Genomic DNA, 17362 nt, shown 5'->3' on the forward strand with positions numbered 1-17362 from the left:
TGGGCTTTGGGCAGTTCACTGCCCTCTTGGAGTCTCAATTTTTATGCATGTAAAATGGACCAATTATTGGGAGACTTGAAAGAGACAAAAGTTCTCAAGACAAGTATGTTGTAAACCTACATATTGCCCAGAAGTGATAGACCAAGGCTCACTCTGGGCTCTGGACCCAGACTCGGTAGGCTCAGGTTCAGGTTTTATTCCTTAAATAAACCCTTGGGTAAATTTCTATGCCTCACTTTCCTCATATGTGAAATGGTAATAATAGCACCTATTCAACAGAGTTGTATGATTTCAAGCACTTGGAACACTGACATGTAATGCTCTCTCGGTAAAATTGCCTTTTCTAACAGGTTTACTGCTCAAGGCATAGCTATTCTCTCAGAGCGGACTACACCAATCTCCTTCAGGCCCCGCCCCCTCCAGCAGGCCCCGCCCACGTCTTCACTCGAGCCCGCCTTCTCTTCACCAGGTCCCGCTCCATCTGTCCTGGGTTTCTCCCGCCACCAGGGGGCGGCAGCGCTGAGTGGGGGGGCTTCTAGCCGAAGCAGGTGACACTCTAGGGAGCAGCGGCGGCTGCTCTATGGCCAGTGGCGGCGGCGCTCTAGCCGGCGGGTGTGCGAGGCGGGCTCTCGGTGGTGCGGCCGGCGGGCGGCTATGGCGGCCGTACGGGGCCTGCGAGTGTCGGTGAAAGCAGAGGCCCCAGCGGGGCCGGCCCTGGGCCTCCCGTCGCCTGAGACGGACTCTAGTTTGGAGCGTGGCGAGCCGGAGCCCATGGAGGTGGAAGAGGGCGAGCTGGAGATTGTGCCGGTGCGGCGCTCACTGAAAGAACTGATCCCGGTACGGGCGGGGGGCGGGGGTGAGGAGGAGGTCGCCAAGCTAGTGTCCCGCGGGGGAGGCGGCCGGCGCCTGGGCTGGGGGAGTCACCGGGAGCGAGCGCTCAGGGGACGGAGGCGCCAAGCTCGAGGAGAGACGGGCAGCGGGAGAAGGGACCCCAGGGCGCCCGGAAATGGGTGTTGAGGGGGCTGGAGAAGATGGGGGAGCGGAGGGGGGTAGTTGAGGACACCCCCTTTGCTGCTTCTCTGAGGCAGGCTGTGCAAAGGGGTGAGTGAGGAGGGGCTGGGGTTGTCTGAGGGCTTGAGATAAAGGAGGGGGGGGCAGGCGGGAACAGAAGGAACTGTCGAGTGACGCCGGTGTCCAGGTCTCCCTTGAGTTCAGCTCCGGTGGAGCTGATATTTGTTAAACATAGCACTCGCGGTTTCTCTTGGAGGGTTGGACTTGTCAGCAGCAGAAACTCAGTGTTTCTTTTGTGACTTCAGAGGCATCTTGTCCTCATTCCATCTGCTCTGTATAACACCTTCACCGTGGCCCCAGCAAGTGACCCTTAGTGAGACCAAAACGTAAACGAACCAGCAGTGGTCCGTCTTTTATCACAAAGGGGTTGGTGAGAGGCGTTTTGCTTTTGATTTGGTGGGTCTGGTTCTTAGGGCTGGTCTCAGTCCTGCATGGCTCTTGTACTTAATTTCTCATCTAACATGAACTACTTTTTACCACATGTCAGCAAGTCTGGCTTTTAAACTGAAATTATGGAAAAAGGTGAAGATAGAAATCACTAAAGACAGCAAATGATAATGACTCTAGTAACAACGTAGTGGCATTTTACCATTTACTATATCGTATTGTTTAAATATTACTGCAGTTGTGAAGTAGGTATCATCCCTTTACTCATTCAGTGCAACATGAAATTCTTGTGTCCCTATTAAACTCTCTACTGGAGTTTATGTTTCAGTTGGAGGACACAAAGAATTTCTAGCAGTGGTAAGTGCTATGAAGAGAGTAAAACATATTAATGGGACAGAGTATACAGAAGACAGGGAGGGTGTGCAGTGTGGGAAGCCAACGGGATAGGATGGTCAGGGAATTCCTCTGAGATAGTGATATTTAAGCTGAAGCCTAAATGACAAAAAAGGAACCAACCGTGTGCAGATTTGGAAGAAAGTGTTCCCAGCAGGGGCAACAGTAGGTGCAAAGGCTCTGAGATGGGAACAAGATTGTTTTGTTGGAGAAACGTTAAGTTCTGTAGAGCAAATGGGAGAGCAGTTAAAGAGTTCAGGAAGGTTGGCAGATACCATGGAGGAAACCCAGCCCAGAGAGACCAAAGGAGTTGTACAGTGTCATGTAATCAGTGAATGTCAGAGCTGTGACTTGAGTCTTTGGCTTTGATGTCCCATCCTCTTTTCATTGCACTGTACTGTTTTCCCAGGAGATCTAGGGGAGTCTGGACTTTCTGCATTTTGGTGAGGAGTTGTGCTCCACCTGGTGGCATGACATGATGAATTTGTTCTGTGTGGGTTGGGGAGATGAATGAGTATGCCTTAACTTATCTTGGACATTTTTCATGGAAGCCTGTAGATTTTTTTTTTTTTTTTTAACCTAAATACCTTCAGCTGATAGACTTAGTTAAGGTTTGGGACAGGATCTGGTCTAGAAAAGACTTCTTGTTAGAGGGGTTGATTGCTTACTACCCAGAGTCGCTGAGACAGGCTTCCTCATAATAAAGGGTTGTCAGGGTGAGGAAGGATTGCTGAAAGGAATGACTATCCCAAAGGAATCTGTTGCGGAACTGGTGTTTTTAAAAAATTTTTAATTAAAAAAAATTTTTTTTAAATCTTTATTTATTTTTGAGAGAGAGTGTGAGCTGGGGAGGAGCAGAGAGAGAGGGAGACACAGAATCCGAAGCAGGTTCCAGGCTCTGAGCTGTCAGCACAGAGCCTGACGTGGGGCTCGAACTCACGAACCGCGAGATCGTGACCTGAGCCGAAGTCAGACATTCAACCAACTGAGCCACCCAGGCACCCCACGGAACTATCTTTTATCATGAGTTTTTCCTCAATTGCTGTTAGCATTTCTCACCCTTCCCCCTCGTGTTAGGACACAAGCAGAAGATACGAAAACAAGGCTGGCAGCTTCATCACTGGAATTGATGTCACCTCCAAGGTAAGACAGACCATAATTTATTCATTTTGCTAAGCAAGTGAACTCCATGAGCTTGGTCCCCAGGACTTGTAGAATAGCAGTTATTCTTTACCTCCTTTTTTCTTTTGTTGGTGGATTAAAACATTTCTTTAACTTAAATTTTGTGTTGCACAATGATGCCTTCATGCCTCCTGAAAACATCCAGGTAGCATTTGTGTTCTGGCATTTATGACAAGATAAAATCCATGTACCTAGTTGCCCATGCTTAACCATGTCTGGAAAAAGTTCTGCTCTGGGAATGCTTTTTTTGTGTTTTGTCCACTCTTTAAAAATGTGTATACTGATTCCACTTTATATGAAACAAACATGAAAAGTACCTGGCATATAGTAGGCCATTAGTAAATGTCTTTATTCTTTCACTGGTTGCAGGCTTAGAAAAATAGGATTTCCTGATTATGTGGCTGTCTAAATTTTGAAGGCCAAGTCAGCCGAATTACTCAGTACCTGGGAGTATTGCCTTTTATCTGGTGATTACTATTACTAGATTACCAGCTTTCCTATAACTCCTCACCGAGCCAAACCTATTATTTTCCTTATTATAAACAGTACACATCTGTCACTTTAATTAGTGACGTCCAACTTAGACATTCTTTCTGATTTTAATGTGTGCAATTAAGTTTAGAATAGAATTTTGAATTGTAATTCTAAATCATAGTACTATTTACCTGTATTTGCTGTATAAAAACAAAAAATAAAAATAAATATGTCATGCTCACCTTTTTATATTTTATCTGGGTCTCAATCTGTTTCAGATTGCTTAAAGGCCAAAAGAAGGAACTGATCATCTTTTAGACAGGCAAGAAAATAGACTAAAGTGTTTTCTTACTGTAATTGAAAAAGCGGTAGACTGTGCTCTTCTTGCTCCTGTACAGTTTGCCATTATGTGAAACGTGTGGGGGAAAAGATGGTAGCCCCAGAATTGGTACTTAAGGTTACTAAGGGAAGATAGGTTAGTTGTTTGCAGCCCTTGAAGAAAATTAGCATAACTATTGGGGAGTAACAAAGTGTTGCTGCTTCACCAATCCCCACAAGCTTTCTTGTAGTCAGACCTTCAGCCAGGGTGGCAAAGTCAATATACAATGAGTGAAGAGTTCCTGGATCTGGATTTATTTTAGCTCTTGGAGAAAAATTTATGAAGCTGATTATTTTGCTTTTCAGTGAAGTATCAGTGCTGCTTGTCACTTACAGATGAAAACTGGCAATTCCATGGACACAAGCCTAGAATAGAGGAGAGAGTTTCTTTGCTTTGGTGTTATTTTTAAACAGGGAAAATGCTTTAGGGAGTGCACTGCTCAGGCAGACATAATGTGATAGGTGTGATTACCATGCTCACAGATGATGTGAAATGGGGGTGGTGGTTGTGGGGCCTCTAGAAATAGAACCAACATCAGATCTATTCCCCCCACTAGCCAAAGTATCTCCAACAAACCTTTTGACTTTTTTATACCTCAGTTTCTGCACCTGGAAGATTGGAGGGAGATTGTTCAGTTGTAATTTGTTTGCATGATTCCAAATAATAAATAAAATGTCAGAGAACTAAAACATTCATTACTCATTGAGTCAAATATTCACTGAATTCCTACTATGCCCCAGACATAGTGATAGGCACTGAATCATGGAGGTGATTGCAAATTATAGCAGTGGTAGCGTACACTCTCCCAGTCATTGTCAATAGCCAGTTCTCTGCAAAAATTATTAAAGGCATGATGTTGCTTATTTCTTCTGATTTACTTCAGGGTTGTCACTGAATCGTTATGTTGCATTTGTGATTTAACTTTCCTTCTCCACGTGTCACTTCTTTGGCCTTTTCTGTACCTTGTAGGAAGCAATTGAAAAGAAAGAACAGCGAGCCAAGCGCTTCCATTTTCGATCAGAAGTAAATCTTGCCCAAAGAAATGTAGCCTTGGACCGAGACATGATGAAGAAAGGTACACGGTGTTTGGGGGGCATTTTTCTGCATTTCCCCAGAGAATGACCTTTCCCTGTCATGGCCTTGTGCTTCTGGCCTTGCCTTGCATGCCCAGTCCTCATCCAAACACTCCCAAAGGAAGGGACTTGTGAAAGCTCCGTGTCTGAAGTGACCTGTTTAAAGTTGAGTTGCTGTTAGCTATGTCTCAGATGTTGTAGCTGGAAAAAAAAGATGATCTTGTTTGAGAAAGCCCAGTGAAGGTCACCCAGTTAATGGCAGAGCTGAGATTAGAACCTACACTTCTACAGACTCTTACTGATTTTCTGCTTTTATCCTGGAAGTGTTAACTTCTCCTTGCCTGTAAATGTAGTGGAAGTGTATCACAGTGCCACTTTTTTTTTAGGGGAGTCAGAAGGATACTGGGATTGGTAGGGAAAGCCATTAATACATCTGTTGATACAGGCTTGTAATTCTATTTTTATGTTTTGTTAGGGTAAATATTTTGCTTCCTAAAACTCACCATGAATTATATATAGTAATCTGCCCCAGTCTTCCAAAGCAATTTATGAATAACAGGAAAAAGTACTACTTTTTTAGTTCGCAACCTGTATTATTCCACTCAATGCAGAAAGTTTCCCTCTCTTGTATTTGCAAATTTGGGTATTTGTGAAGGGCTTAATAGACATCCCTCTGGATGCATTTTAAAGTTCACGACTTTGCTGAGAGTTTCTCTAGGCTTACTTGGTTAATAAAAGCATGTTGAATGAATGAAAGAATAGCTACTATTTTTTGGGAGCTTGCTCTCTTACCAGGCACTATGTTAATTAGCATATTACATACTCCTTTCTTACTTGTTTCTCACAACAACCTTCTAAGGAATATATTTTTATCCCTATTTTACAAAGAAGGTAACAGGCTCAAAGAAATTTAATAAATTCCCAGGCTTACGCAGCTAGTGATAAGTGGAATCAGGGTATGAACCCAGGTTTCTCTGACTCTAAAGCCTTGCTCTTAATTACTCTGCTCTGTTGCCTTATAATATGTATGATGCCATAAACTCAAACCTCCTGAGTCCATCCCAGTGGACACCGTAGCTTGGATGCAGAGCTCAACTTTGGATACTGCTTTACTCTTTTTCTGCATCATGAGTTCAAGTTGGAAATATGACCTTGCTTCCCTTGTCGACTGGGTTTCCAGGCATCCGCTTGAGTGGATTTCTGTTTTAGGAAAACTCCTTTGAAGGCCAAGGACAGCTGTGCAGCCTGGAATTCATGTGCATGTACAGTCTGGGCTGAAGTAGAGCCCTGCGGCTGCTCTCACAATTCCACCTTTAAGCACCATAGTTTCACCACCTGTTTACTTATAGTCCTGTGAACATTTCTTGTGATATCTTGTCTCTTATTCATGCTTTTCACTCTGCTGATTAACCCTTTCTTATGCCATGCTTTGTCCAGCTCAGATGTCACTTCCTCTGTAAAGCAGCCCTAATCATCCACTCAAATTTCTCTCCCAACTCTGTTGGAGCTCTTTAGGGTCCTAAGCCCTCCTAGAATTCAGTATTCATTTCCTTGTGAATGTGGTCAAGTTACTGAATCTTTTTATGTCTGTCTCCTTGTCTATAAAGTAGGAAAATGACACCTACCTGAAAAGGATCACTTTCAGGGTTAAGTTTTAAATAAATAAATAAAAAGTTGTAGGTAGTTTTTTTTTTTTTTTTAATTTTTTTAATGTTTATTTTTGAGAGAGAGAGAGAGAGAGAGAGGGGGACAGAACATGAGTGGGGGAGGAGCAGAGAGAGAGGGAGGAGCAGAGAGAGAGAGAGAGAGAGCCTGAAGCAGGCTCCAGGCTCTGAGCTGTCAGCACGGAGCCTGATGTGGGGCTCGAACCATGAACGTGAAATCATGACCTGAGCTGAAGTCGGACACTTAACTGACTAAGCCACCCAGGTGCCCCGTGGGTGGTTTTTGTTTTTTGTTTTTTGTTTGTCTTGTTTGTTTGTTTGTTTGTTTGTTTGTTTTTGGAAAAGCAGTCCTGATCTCTTGGTTCTAAAGATATTTCTAAAATGCAGTCGATCTGCTTGGGCTGTCAGCCGGAGCAAGTTGTTCATTACAACTTGTTTTTCCTCTAGGAGGTGGCATGCCCTAGGATAGTGTTGCTGAACTCTGGAGAACCCTGCTGCCTATCCCAGATCAATTGAAGTCGGAATGGGAGGGGGGGTTATAAAGGTCCCAGAGATCATTCTTTCTTTTGTGTCTCTGCAGGTAATTCTAAACATGTACAGTCAGGATTGAGAGCTGTTATAGTCATGGTTAAGAGCATGGGTTCTGAAGCCTGACCTGTTACTTTCTGAAGCGTGACCTTGGGCAAGTTATTTAGCCTCTAACCCTCCGTTTCGTCTTCTGGAAAGGCATATAACAGTACTTCTTATAGGGTTATTGAGAAGCTTTATTAAAATGTTACAGTTCTTAGAGTGGTGTGACTGACATATAGTTAAGTGCCCAATAAATGTGTTGTTATCATTATCTGGTGTTCTCCATATTCCAGGTAGTCATCTAAGTGGCCTAGCCTCTTGGGAGAATGGGCACATCGTAATAAGCATCTTAACTCCTGGAGCTATACCAGGTGTCAAGTTATTTCTTCTTAATACCAACAGTAATAAAAGATATCACTTGATAAATGCTTATTATGTGCTGGTCATTCTGTTAGGTAGTCAGTTTACCCTTTGAACAATGCTGTGAGGGAAGAATATTCATCGTTTGTTTTACTGATGAGGAAACTAAGGTGCTGAGAGGTTGAGAAGCTTGCCCAGGGTCCCACAGCTAGGTAAGCAGCAAGGCTGGGATTTGAAGGCCAGTCTAACTGAGGCCTGTGTTCCTAATCCCTCTGCCAGCATTCAAGAACATAGTTTGGGATATGCTGTACTAGACCATTCTTCAGTAAGAATTCTTGCTATTCTTGAGTGATTCAGCGTAAGCAGCTTCAGTCTCCTTATTCCCAAGTTCAAAGCTCTTGTGGTTGGAAGGAGGACCTTAGAGGTTATCTAGACCAACCTCCTGCCCAGTGCTGCAGGCCTTTTGGCAAAGTTTCCAATGGTCATTTGGCTCTGCCTGAACATTTCCTAGTGATGGCACAAGAACTATTTATGAAGTGGTCGGTCTTGTGTTTGAATATTTCCTCATGTTGAGCAGAAAGTGCTTTCTAGTAATTTCTGTTGGTTACTGTGTACCTCTTAGAACAACATTAAGTCCTTTCCTTATTCACACAGTGAACCTTCTGGTGAAGGGATGGGCAGCCTATGCCCACTTTCTTTATGTGTCATGACTTTCTGGTCTTCGTCCTCTAGATTCTTTCCAGTCTCAAAATGCCCTACATAAGGTGAGGTGTAGATTCCAGATGGAGAGTATGGCAGGACTGTTACTCTAGTCTCTGTTCTAGCTATTTCATAGTATTGTATTACTCTTCTAGTCAACCTAACCATCCGGGGCTTTTTCCTACGAACTGCACCCGTCAAAACAATCTTTCTCATCTTGTACTTGAGGCACTTTAAAGAAGTTACCTTTTTATTTGTCCCTATCAGTTTACATCCTGTTGGTTTCAAGACTATTTCAGCCTGTTGAGTAGATTTTATCTTAACTCTGCCTTTAAACATTTTAGCTATACTCCTCACTTCGGTATGCATGGCTTCTGCATCCTTATCTTGTTGGTAAATCTTAAAATCCATGAATTATTAGTCTTATTCTGTTTTCAGGTCCACATTTAATTTTGTTGTCATGAGAAACTAGATTATATGCTTTAATAAATAAACTTGAGGTAGAACACCGTCTGTGGTATTCTTTGAATTTCTTGGTCTGGTGACCCTATTAAAAAAGAGATTAGTGTAAGCTCTTGTCATTTCTTATGGGAAAGACTTAGTTTCTTAAAAGATCATAGATTCTGAGAAGTTTTTTGGTTTTTGTTTTTAATTTCAGAGAATGACATTGATCATCTTTTCCTCTTTCTTTCCTTTTTTTTTTTTTTTTTTTTTTTTAGTTTATTTATATTTTGAGAGAGAGAGAAAGAGCATGTGCATGCAAGCTGGGAAGAGGCAGAGAGAGCAGGAGAGAGAGAATCCCAAGCAGGCTCTGTGCTGTCAGTGCAGAGCCTGATGCAGGGCTCAATCTCACGAATTGAACTGTGAGATCATGACCTGAGCTGAAATCGAGAGTTGGACACTTAACGACTGAACCACCCAGGCACCCCAATATTGATCTTTTTAATCTGTGGTTTGGAAATTCTCTTTTCCTCTTATAAAATCAGCACAGGATTAGTCCCTCTCAAGACTTTAAGGAACTTTACTCCCCTGCAATTTTCTAGAGCTTACCTGATTTAGAGATTATTGTTTAAGTGTGAACTCATAGCTGAGTATGAGTCCAGTGCAACCAGGTGTAATTTTGGACTAGAAGATTTAAGTCTATTAAAACTGATTCTCGCTGTTGTCATCTATCTTGGGTTTTAGGTTTTAGGTTTTTGTTTTTGTTTTTTTTAATTTTTTTTAATGTGTATTTATTTTTGAGAGACTGAGAGAGACAGTGTGAGTGGGGGAGGGGCAGGGAGCCAGGGAGACACAGAATCTGAATCAGGCTCCAGGCTCTGAGCTGTCAACTGACTGAGCCACCCAGGTGCCCTCTTGGGTTTTAGTTCTTATGTAATAATAGCTGCTCTACTGTCAGTTATTAGAATAGCACAAAGGAGCAACAGTTCTGTCCTTTTTCTTGCTTCTCTTCCCAAAGCAGTGTTGCTCCAAACACTTAAAAACAAAGCCATTAGCATTTTTGATAAGCCCGTTTACTCTGGACTTTAACCTTTCCTTCATTAGATTTTATACAATTTATATTCACCAAAGAAAATTAGCAAAGTAGAGTAAGAAAAGAGGTTGCCCACAGTCTACCACCTAAACTCAGTCATTTTTGACATTTTGTATATTTTCTTCTAATCCTTTCTGGGTAGGGACTTTATTTTTGTTATTCCCTTTGTAGTCATATTGATTTTTTCCTTTTTGCTTGATAGCTGGTCATCAACATTTTCCATGCCTGATATTAGTCTTCTAGATTTTTATATTTTTGATGTTCATTCTCTTACATTAATCATTAGTAATTTACTCTTTATCTGTTTTCCATGTTTGTTGTTTGGCAACTTGTGCTCACCTAAGCTCCACTGCCTTTTGTTTTTTGGAGATTGCCTCTCTCATACTCCCAAGTTACTGTATTTAGTGTCTTCCAGAGTTTTTAATCATTTTTATCTGAGGTCTTAGAATTGGATACTTTTTCTCTGGATTTTCCTTGAGTTTTGTGTCCTACTGTCTGTCATTCATTGTCTTATTTCCTGTTAGAAAATCCAAGGTGATGCCCCTCGCCACCTTGCTTATAGTTAGCACTCACGTGTCCAGTCCTCATTCCCCAGTGCATCTGTTCACTGCCACTTCAGCAGTTAGCCCTTTCTCATAGGTTGGGCATAAATCTAGGCGCCTTTTTGTTGTTTTATTTTAAGCAGTGACCTTGTCAGCAAGGTGAGGGAATATTGAGCATTCTCCTTTGGCAGTCTTCCGTCAACTCTTGAGCTTAAGGTTTCCATTTCCAGTGGGTCTTCCCACTGTCAGTCAGTTTGGTTCTCTTTTGAGAATGAACCTTTCTTATCCTCCAGATGACTAAGAGTAGTTTTTCTCTGCAATGATACGACTTTGCATCTTTTTTTTTTTTTTTGCATCTTTACCTGCTTCTTTTGAGCAAGATTGTCCACTATCCATTTCTAGATTTGTATATCATTCTCTCTATTTTAAAATATCTGGGGGTGCCTGGGGGGTTCATTCGGTTAAGTGTCCAACTTTGGCTGAGGTCATGATCTCACAGTTGGTGGGTTTGAGCCCCATGTAGCATCTGTGCGGACGGCTCAGAGCCTGGAGCGTGCTTCAGATACTGGAGCCTGCCTCAGATACTGTGTCTCCTTCTCTCTCTGCCCCTCCCCCACTCATGCTCTGTCTCTCTGTCTCTCAAAAATAATAAATAAAAAGTGTTAAAAAATTTTTTTAAAATACAAACATCTGAGGCTAGAAGCTTTGTTCTTTACGTTCTTTTCCTTTCATTTTTAAGCTATTTTCTCCTCACATGTAGGGTTTTTTGTTTTTTTTTTAATGTTAAGGTTTTGATAGAACAGTGCTGTGATACTCTTGATGTTTATTTTTGTCATTTTTTTGGTCTTTATTTTTTCCGATTGTCTCATTTGTGATTAAATCCTTATTACCAGATCAACAAGTCTCCTACAAGGTATTTTCTCCCTGATCTTAATTCTTTTCCCTCTGTCATCACCAGGAGCTCTCCTGGTTGTTCATTACCTTCTTCAGAACCATGTCTGTGTTTCTCAGGATTGTTTCTTCAAAGTCATGATTTAGCTTAAAGAACTGAGAAGGCTCCTGTCCAATGTGCACATCCATCTCATTTGCATTTGGCTGCTGTTCACTAATTTTTTTAATTAAAAAAATGTTTTATTTAAATCAAAGTTAACATATAGTGTAATAATGGTTTCAGAAGTAGAATTTAGTGATTCATCACTTACATATAAAACCAGTGCTCATCCCAACAAGTGCCCTCCTTAATACCCATCATCCATTTAGCCCATCCCCCTACACAACACCCCTCCAGCAACCGTATTTGTTCTTTGTATTGAGTCTCTTATGATTTGTCTCCCTCTCTGTCTTTATCATATTTTTTTCCCTTTCCCTATGTTCATCTGTTTTGTTTCTTAAATTCCACATAGGAGTGAAATCATAAGGTATTTATCTTTCTCTGAATGACTTATTTCTCTTATCCTAATACATTCTAGTTCCATCCATATTGCAAATGGCAAGATTTCATTCTTTTTGGTCACTGAATAGTATTCCATTGTGTATATATACCACATGTTCTTACTCCATTCATCAGTCAATGGACATTTGGGCTTTTTCCATAATTTGGCTATTGTTGCTAGAGCCACTATAAACACTGGGGTGCATGTGCCCCTTAAAATCAGCATTTTTGTATCCTTTGGATAAATATCTAGTAGTGCAATTCTGGGTCGTAGGGCATTTTTAACTTTTTGAGGAACCTCCATACTGTTTTCCAGAGTGGCTGCACCAGTTTGCCTTCCCACCAGCAGTGCAAAAGTGTTCCCCTATCTCTGCATCCTCGGCAACATCTGTTGTTTTCCAAGTTGTTCATTTTAGCCATTCTGACAGGTGTGAAGTGGTATCTCGTTGTGGTTTTGATTTGTATTTCCCTGATGGTGAGTGATGTTGAGCATCTTTTCATGTCTGTTAGTCATGTGGATGTCTTCTTTGTAAAAGCGTTTTTTCATGTCTGTTGCCCATTTCTTCACTGGATTATTTGTGTTTTGGATGTTGAGTTTGATAAGTTCTTTACAGATTTTGGATATAACCCTTTATTTGATATATCATTTGCAAATATCTTCTCCCATCCTGTCAGTTGCCTTTTAGTTTGGGGTTTGTTTCCTTTGCTGTGCAGAAGCTTTTTATCTTGATGAGGTCCCAATAGTTCATTTTTGTTTTTATTTTCCTTGTCTCTGGAGACTTGTTTAGTAAGAAGTTGCTCTGGCCAAGGTCAAAGAGGTTGCTGCCTGTTTTCTTCTGTAGGATTTTGATGGTTTTCTGTCTTATGTTTAGGTCTTTCATCCATTTTGAATTTATTTTTGTGTATGGTGTAAGAAAGTGGACTTGTTCCATTCTTCTGCATGTTGCTGTCCAGTTTTCCCAACACCATTTGTTAAGGAGACTGTCGTTTTTCCATTGGATATTCTTTCCTGCTTTGTCAAAGATTAGTTGGCCATATGTTTGTGGGTCCATTTCTGGGTCCTTTATTCTGTTCCATTGATCTGTGGGTCTGTTTTTGTGCCAGTACTGTTTTGATGATTACAGCTTTGTAATGCAGCTTGAAGTCTGGAATTGTAATGCCTCCAGCTTTGGTTTTCTTTTTCAGGATTGCTTTGGCTGTTCAGGGTCTTTTCTGGATTCATACACATTTTAGAGTTGTTTAGCTCTGTGAAGAATGCTGGTGTTATTTTGATAGGGATTGACATTGAATGTATAGATTGCTTTGAGTCGTATCAACACTGAACAGTATTTGTTCTGGGGTGCCTGGGTGGCTTAGTCAGGTAAGCGTCTGACTTCAGCTCAGGTCATGATCTCGTGTTTTGTGAGTTAGAGCCCTGCATCGGACTCTGTGCTGACAGTGCGGAACCTGCTCCGGATTCTGTCTCTCTCTCTCTCTCTCTCTCTGCCCCTCCCCTGCTCATGCATTTTCTCTCTCTCAAAATAAGTAAACTTAAAAAAAAAGTCAATATTTGTTTTTCCAATCCATGAGCATGGAACGTTTTTCCATTTCTTTGTATCTTCTTCAATTTCTTTCATAAACTTTCTGTAGTTTTCAGCATACAGATCTTTGGCCTCTTTGCTAAAATTTATTCCTAGGTATTTTATGGTTTTTGATGCAGTTATAAATGGGATTGATTCCTTGATTTCTCCTTCTGCTACTTCATTATTGGTGTATAGAAATGAAATGATTTCTGTACATTGATTTTATATCCTGCAACTCTGGCGAATTCATATATCAGTTTTAGCAGTTTTTTGGTGTAGTATTTTAGGTATTCCTCATAGACTATCATGTGGTCTGTGAAGAGTGAAAGTTTGACTTCTTCCTTGGCGATTTGGATACCTTTTATTTCTTTTTGTTGTCTGATTGCGGAGGCTAGGACTTCAACACAGCATTGAACAACAGTGGTGAGAGTGTAGACATCCCTGTCATGTTCCTGACCTTAGGGAGAAAGCTCTCAGTTATTCCCCATTGAGGATATTAGCTGTGGATCTTTCGTATATGACGTTTATGATCCTGAGGTATGTTCCTTCTGTTCCTACATTATTGAGGGTTTTTATCAAGAAAGGATGCTGTATTTTGTCAAATGCTTTTTCTGTCATCTACTGAGAGGATCATGTGGTTCTTACCCTTTCTTTTATTAATGTGATATATCACATTGATTGATTTGCGGATGTTGAACCAGCCCTGCAGCCCAGGAATAAATTCCACTTGATCATGGTGAATAATTCTTTTAATGTATTGTTGGATTTGGTTTGCTGGTATCTTGTTGAGAATTTTTGCATCCATGTTCATCAGGGAGATTGGTCTGTAATTCTCCTTTTTGTGGGGTCTTTGGTTTTGGAATCAAGGTAATCCTGGCGCCTCTGTTTACTATTGAACTGCTGGTCACTAATAAGGACTTGCCAGAGTTTATAAGTCTTGATATCTCTGTCTTCCTGAATCTGGCTGGCAGCAAAGCACTCACCTGATTTAGTTTGGCCATATCTACATGATTTCTAGTTAAACCTGGCTTGTACTCTTCAAATGGACAGAACAATAGGAGCGCCTGGGTGGCTCAGTCGGTTAAGTGTCTGACTTCCGCTCAGGTCGTGATCTCATGGTTCGTGAGTTTGAGCCCCACGTCGGACACTATGCTGACAGCTTAGAGCCTGGAGCCTGCTTCGGATTCTGTGTCTCCTCTCTCTACCCCTTCCATGCTTATGTTCTGTCTGTCTCTCTTTCTCAAAAATCAATAAACATTTAAAAAACAAACAAGACCAAAATGACAGAACAACAAGTATTTAAACATTTTATTTTTTAATCTGAAAGTGTTCACCTACTTCTAAGTATTTAAGTTCATTTGGTTTTTTTTTGTTTTTTGTTTTTGTTTTTTTGTTTTGTTTTTTTAACGTTTATTTACTTTTGAGACAGAGAGAGACAGAGCATGAACGGGGGAGGGTCAGAGAGAGAGGGAGACACAGAATCTGAAACAGGCTCCAGGCTCTGAGCTGTCAGCACAGAGCCCGACGCGGGGCTTGAACTCACGGACCGCGAGATCATGACCTGAGCCGAAGTCAGACGCTTAACCAACTGAGCCACCCAGGTGCCCCTAAGTTCATTTGTTTTAAACAGACATATGGGGGGGGTCTTGGTGGCTCAGTCAATTAAGTATCCTACTTTTGATTTCTGCTCAGGTCATGATCTCATGATTCATGAGATCCAGCCCTGTGCTGGCAGCATGGAGCCTGCTTGGGATTCTCTCCCCCACTCGCTGCCACTCTCCCTCGCATCCTCTCTTTCTCAAAAAAAAAAATAAATAAATAAATTGACATGAAAACGTACTTGGGAGTAATGGACATTGAATTCTTGACGAATTACTTCAAAGATGGGAGGGAGAGAAGGGTGAGGAGTTACACAGGCCCCAATTTTATATGTAATGTTTTATGTGCCTCATCTTTTTAGGAAATTAAGCATAAGGTTAGGTGGTAGATGTACAGGTATTTAAAAAAATTTTTACTGATATGTTTGTGTATTTCACAACTATGAAGATTAAGTGTTTAAAGTATTTAGTAAAAAATTAACATGATCCTGGTAAAGCTGAGATTCCTTTTTGCGGGGGGGAGGGGGTTCTGGCTTTTGTTTTATTTTATCTCATCATGATACGTGTACTCTTTTTTTTTTTTATAATGTTTATTTATTTTGAGAGAGAGAAGAGAGAGCGCATGAGCAGGGGAGGGGCAGAGAGAGAGGGAAAGAGAGAAAGAATCCCAAGCAGGCTCTGCCCTGCCTGTGCAGAGCTGGATGCAGAGCTCAGACTCATGAACTGTGAGATCATGACCTGAGCTAAAATCAAGAGTTGAATGTTTAACCAACTGAGCCACCCAGGCACCCCTCTTTTTTTTTTTTTTTTAAATGTTTGTTTATTTGAGAGAGAGAGAGAGCGTGCACACACTAGCAGGGGAAGGGCAGAGAGAAGGAGAGAGAGAATCCCCAATGAGCATGGAGCCCAACGTGGGGCTCGATCTCACGACCATGAAATCATGACCTGAGTGGAAATCAAGAGCCTGAGCCACCCAGGTGCCTGGTACTATACTGTTTTAATTACTACTGCTTTGTAATGTAAATGAATCTGGAATTGTGATACTTCTTGTTTTTTAGCTTTTCAAGATTGCTCTGGGTATTTGAGGTCTTTTGTGGTTCCATACAAATTTTAGGATTGTTTGTTCTAGTTCTGTGAAAAATTATGTTGTTATTTTGATAGGAATTGCTTTAAATTTGTAGATTGCTTTGGCTAATAGACATTTTAACAGTATTTGTTCTTCCAACTCATGAGCATGGGATGTCTTTCCATTTCTTTGTGCCATCTTGAATTTCTTTCCTTAGTGTTTTACAGTTTTCAGAATACAGGTCTTTAGGTTCCTTCTTGACTATAGCAGTCAGCCTTTCTTCTTCCCCAGCAGTAACAGCTGTTATCAGTGTGAATTATACCAGCCTTTTTCTAGGTCTTTGTGTTCACAAATACATACCCTTAGAAAGTGTATGATGGTGTTTATATTTTAATTTTTTCATGTCGTCACATTGCAAGGCACACCTCGTTTCATCGCACTTCACTTTATTGCACTTTGCAGATGTTGCTCTTTTTTTTTTTTTTTTAAACAAATTAAAGGTTTGTAGCAACCCTGTGTTGAGCAAGTCTGTTGGTGCCATTTTTCCAATAGTGTTTTCTCACTTTGTATCTCTGTGTCACATTTTGATAATTCTTGCAATATTTCAAACTTTTTCATTATTATTGTATTTGTTTTGGTGATCCCTGATCAGTGATCTTGATGTTACTGTCGTAATTGTTTGGGGATGCCACGAACCACTCCCTTATAAGATGGAGAACTTTGGTAAGTGTTGTGTGTATTCTGACTGCTCCACCAACTGGCTGGTCTCTTGTTTCTCTCCCTGTCCTTGAGTCCCCATTCCCTGAGACACAACAGTATTGAAATTAGGCCAATTAATGACCCTTACAATGGCCTCTAAGTGTCTAAGTGAAAGGAGGATCCACTTCCCTCACTTTCAGTCAAAAGCTAGATGTGATTAAGCTTAGTGAGGAAGGCATGTCCGAAGCCAAGACAGGCCAAAACTGGAGCTCTTGTGCCAAACAGCCAGGTTGTGAATGCAAAGGAAAAGTTCTCAAAGAAATTAAAAGTACTACTCCAGGGAACACACAAATGATAAGTGAAACAGCCTTATTGCTGATATGGAGAGAGTTTTGTGGTCTGCATAGAAGATCAAACCAGCCTATTCCCTTAAGCCAAGGCCTAATCCAGAGCAAGGAAGGCCCTGACTCTCTTCTATTCTGTGAAGCTGAGAGAGGTGAGGAAACTGCAGAAGAAAAGTTCGAAGGCAGCAGCGGTTGGGTCATGAGGTTTAAGGAAAGAAGCCATCCAATTCTGTAATGTAAAAGCACAAAGTGAAGCAGCAAGCATGTAGAAGCTGCAGCAGATAATCCAGAAGATCTAGCTAAGATAATTAATGAAGGTGACTACACCAAACA

At 41.2% G+C, this 17362-nt stretch overlaps 1 protein-coding gene across 3 annotated transcripts in view; it reads left to right on the forward strand.

The window, feature by feature from the left end:
- The first annotated feature begins 645 nt into the window (after positions 1 to 645).
- Positions 646 to 17362, forward strand: part of NCBP3 (nuclear cap binding subunit 3) — a 32133-nt gene continuing 15416 nt past the window's right edge. For all 3 annotated transcript variants that reach the window (XM_042965553.1, XM_042965554.1, XM_042965555.1), the window contains exons 1-3: positions 646 to 837; positions 2929 to 2994; positions 4856 to 4961. In XM_042965553.1, the coding sequence (XP_042821487.1) occupies positions 655 to 837; positions 2929 to 2994; positions 4856 to 4961 (355 nt within the window). In that variant the 5' untranslated portion in view covers positions 646 to 654. The remainder of the gene's footprint in view (positions 838 to 2928; positions 2995 to 4855; positions 4962 to 17362) is intronic.

Source organism: Panthera tigris, chromosome E1, assembly GCF_018350195.1.
Source record: "Panthera tigris isolate Pti1 chromosome E1, P.tigris_Pti1_mat1.1, whole genome shotgun sequence".
NCBI classification, from domain to species: Eukaryota; Metazoa; Chordata; class Mammalia; order Carnivora; family Felidae; genus Panthera; species Panthera tigris.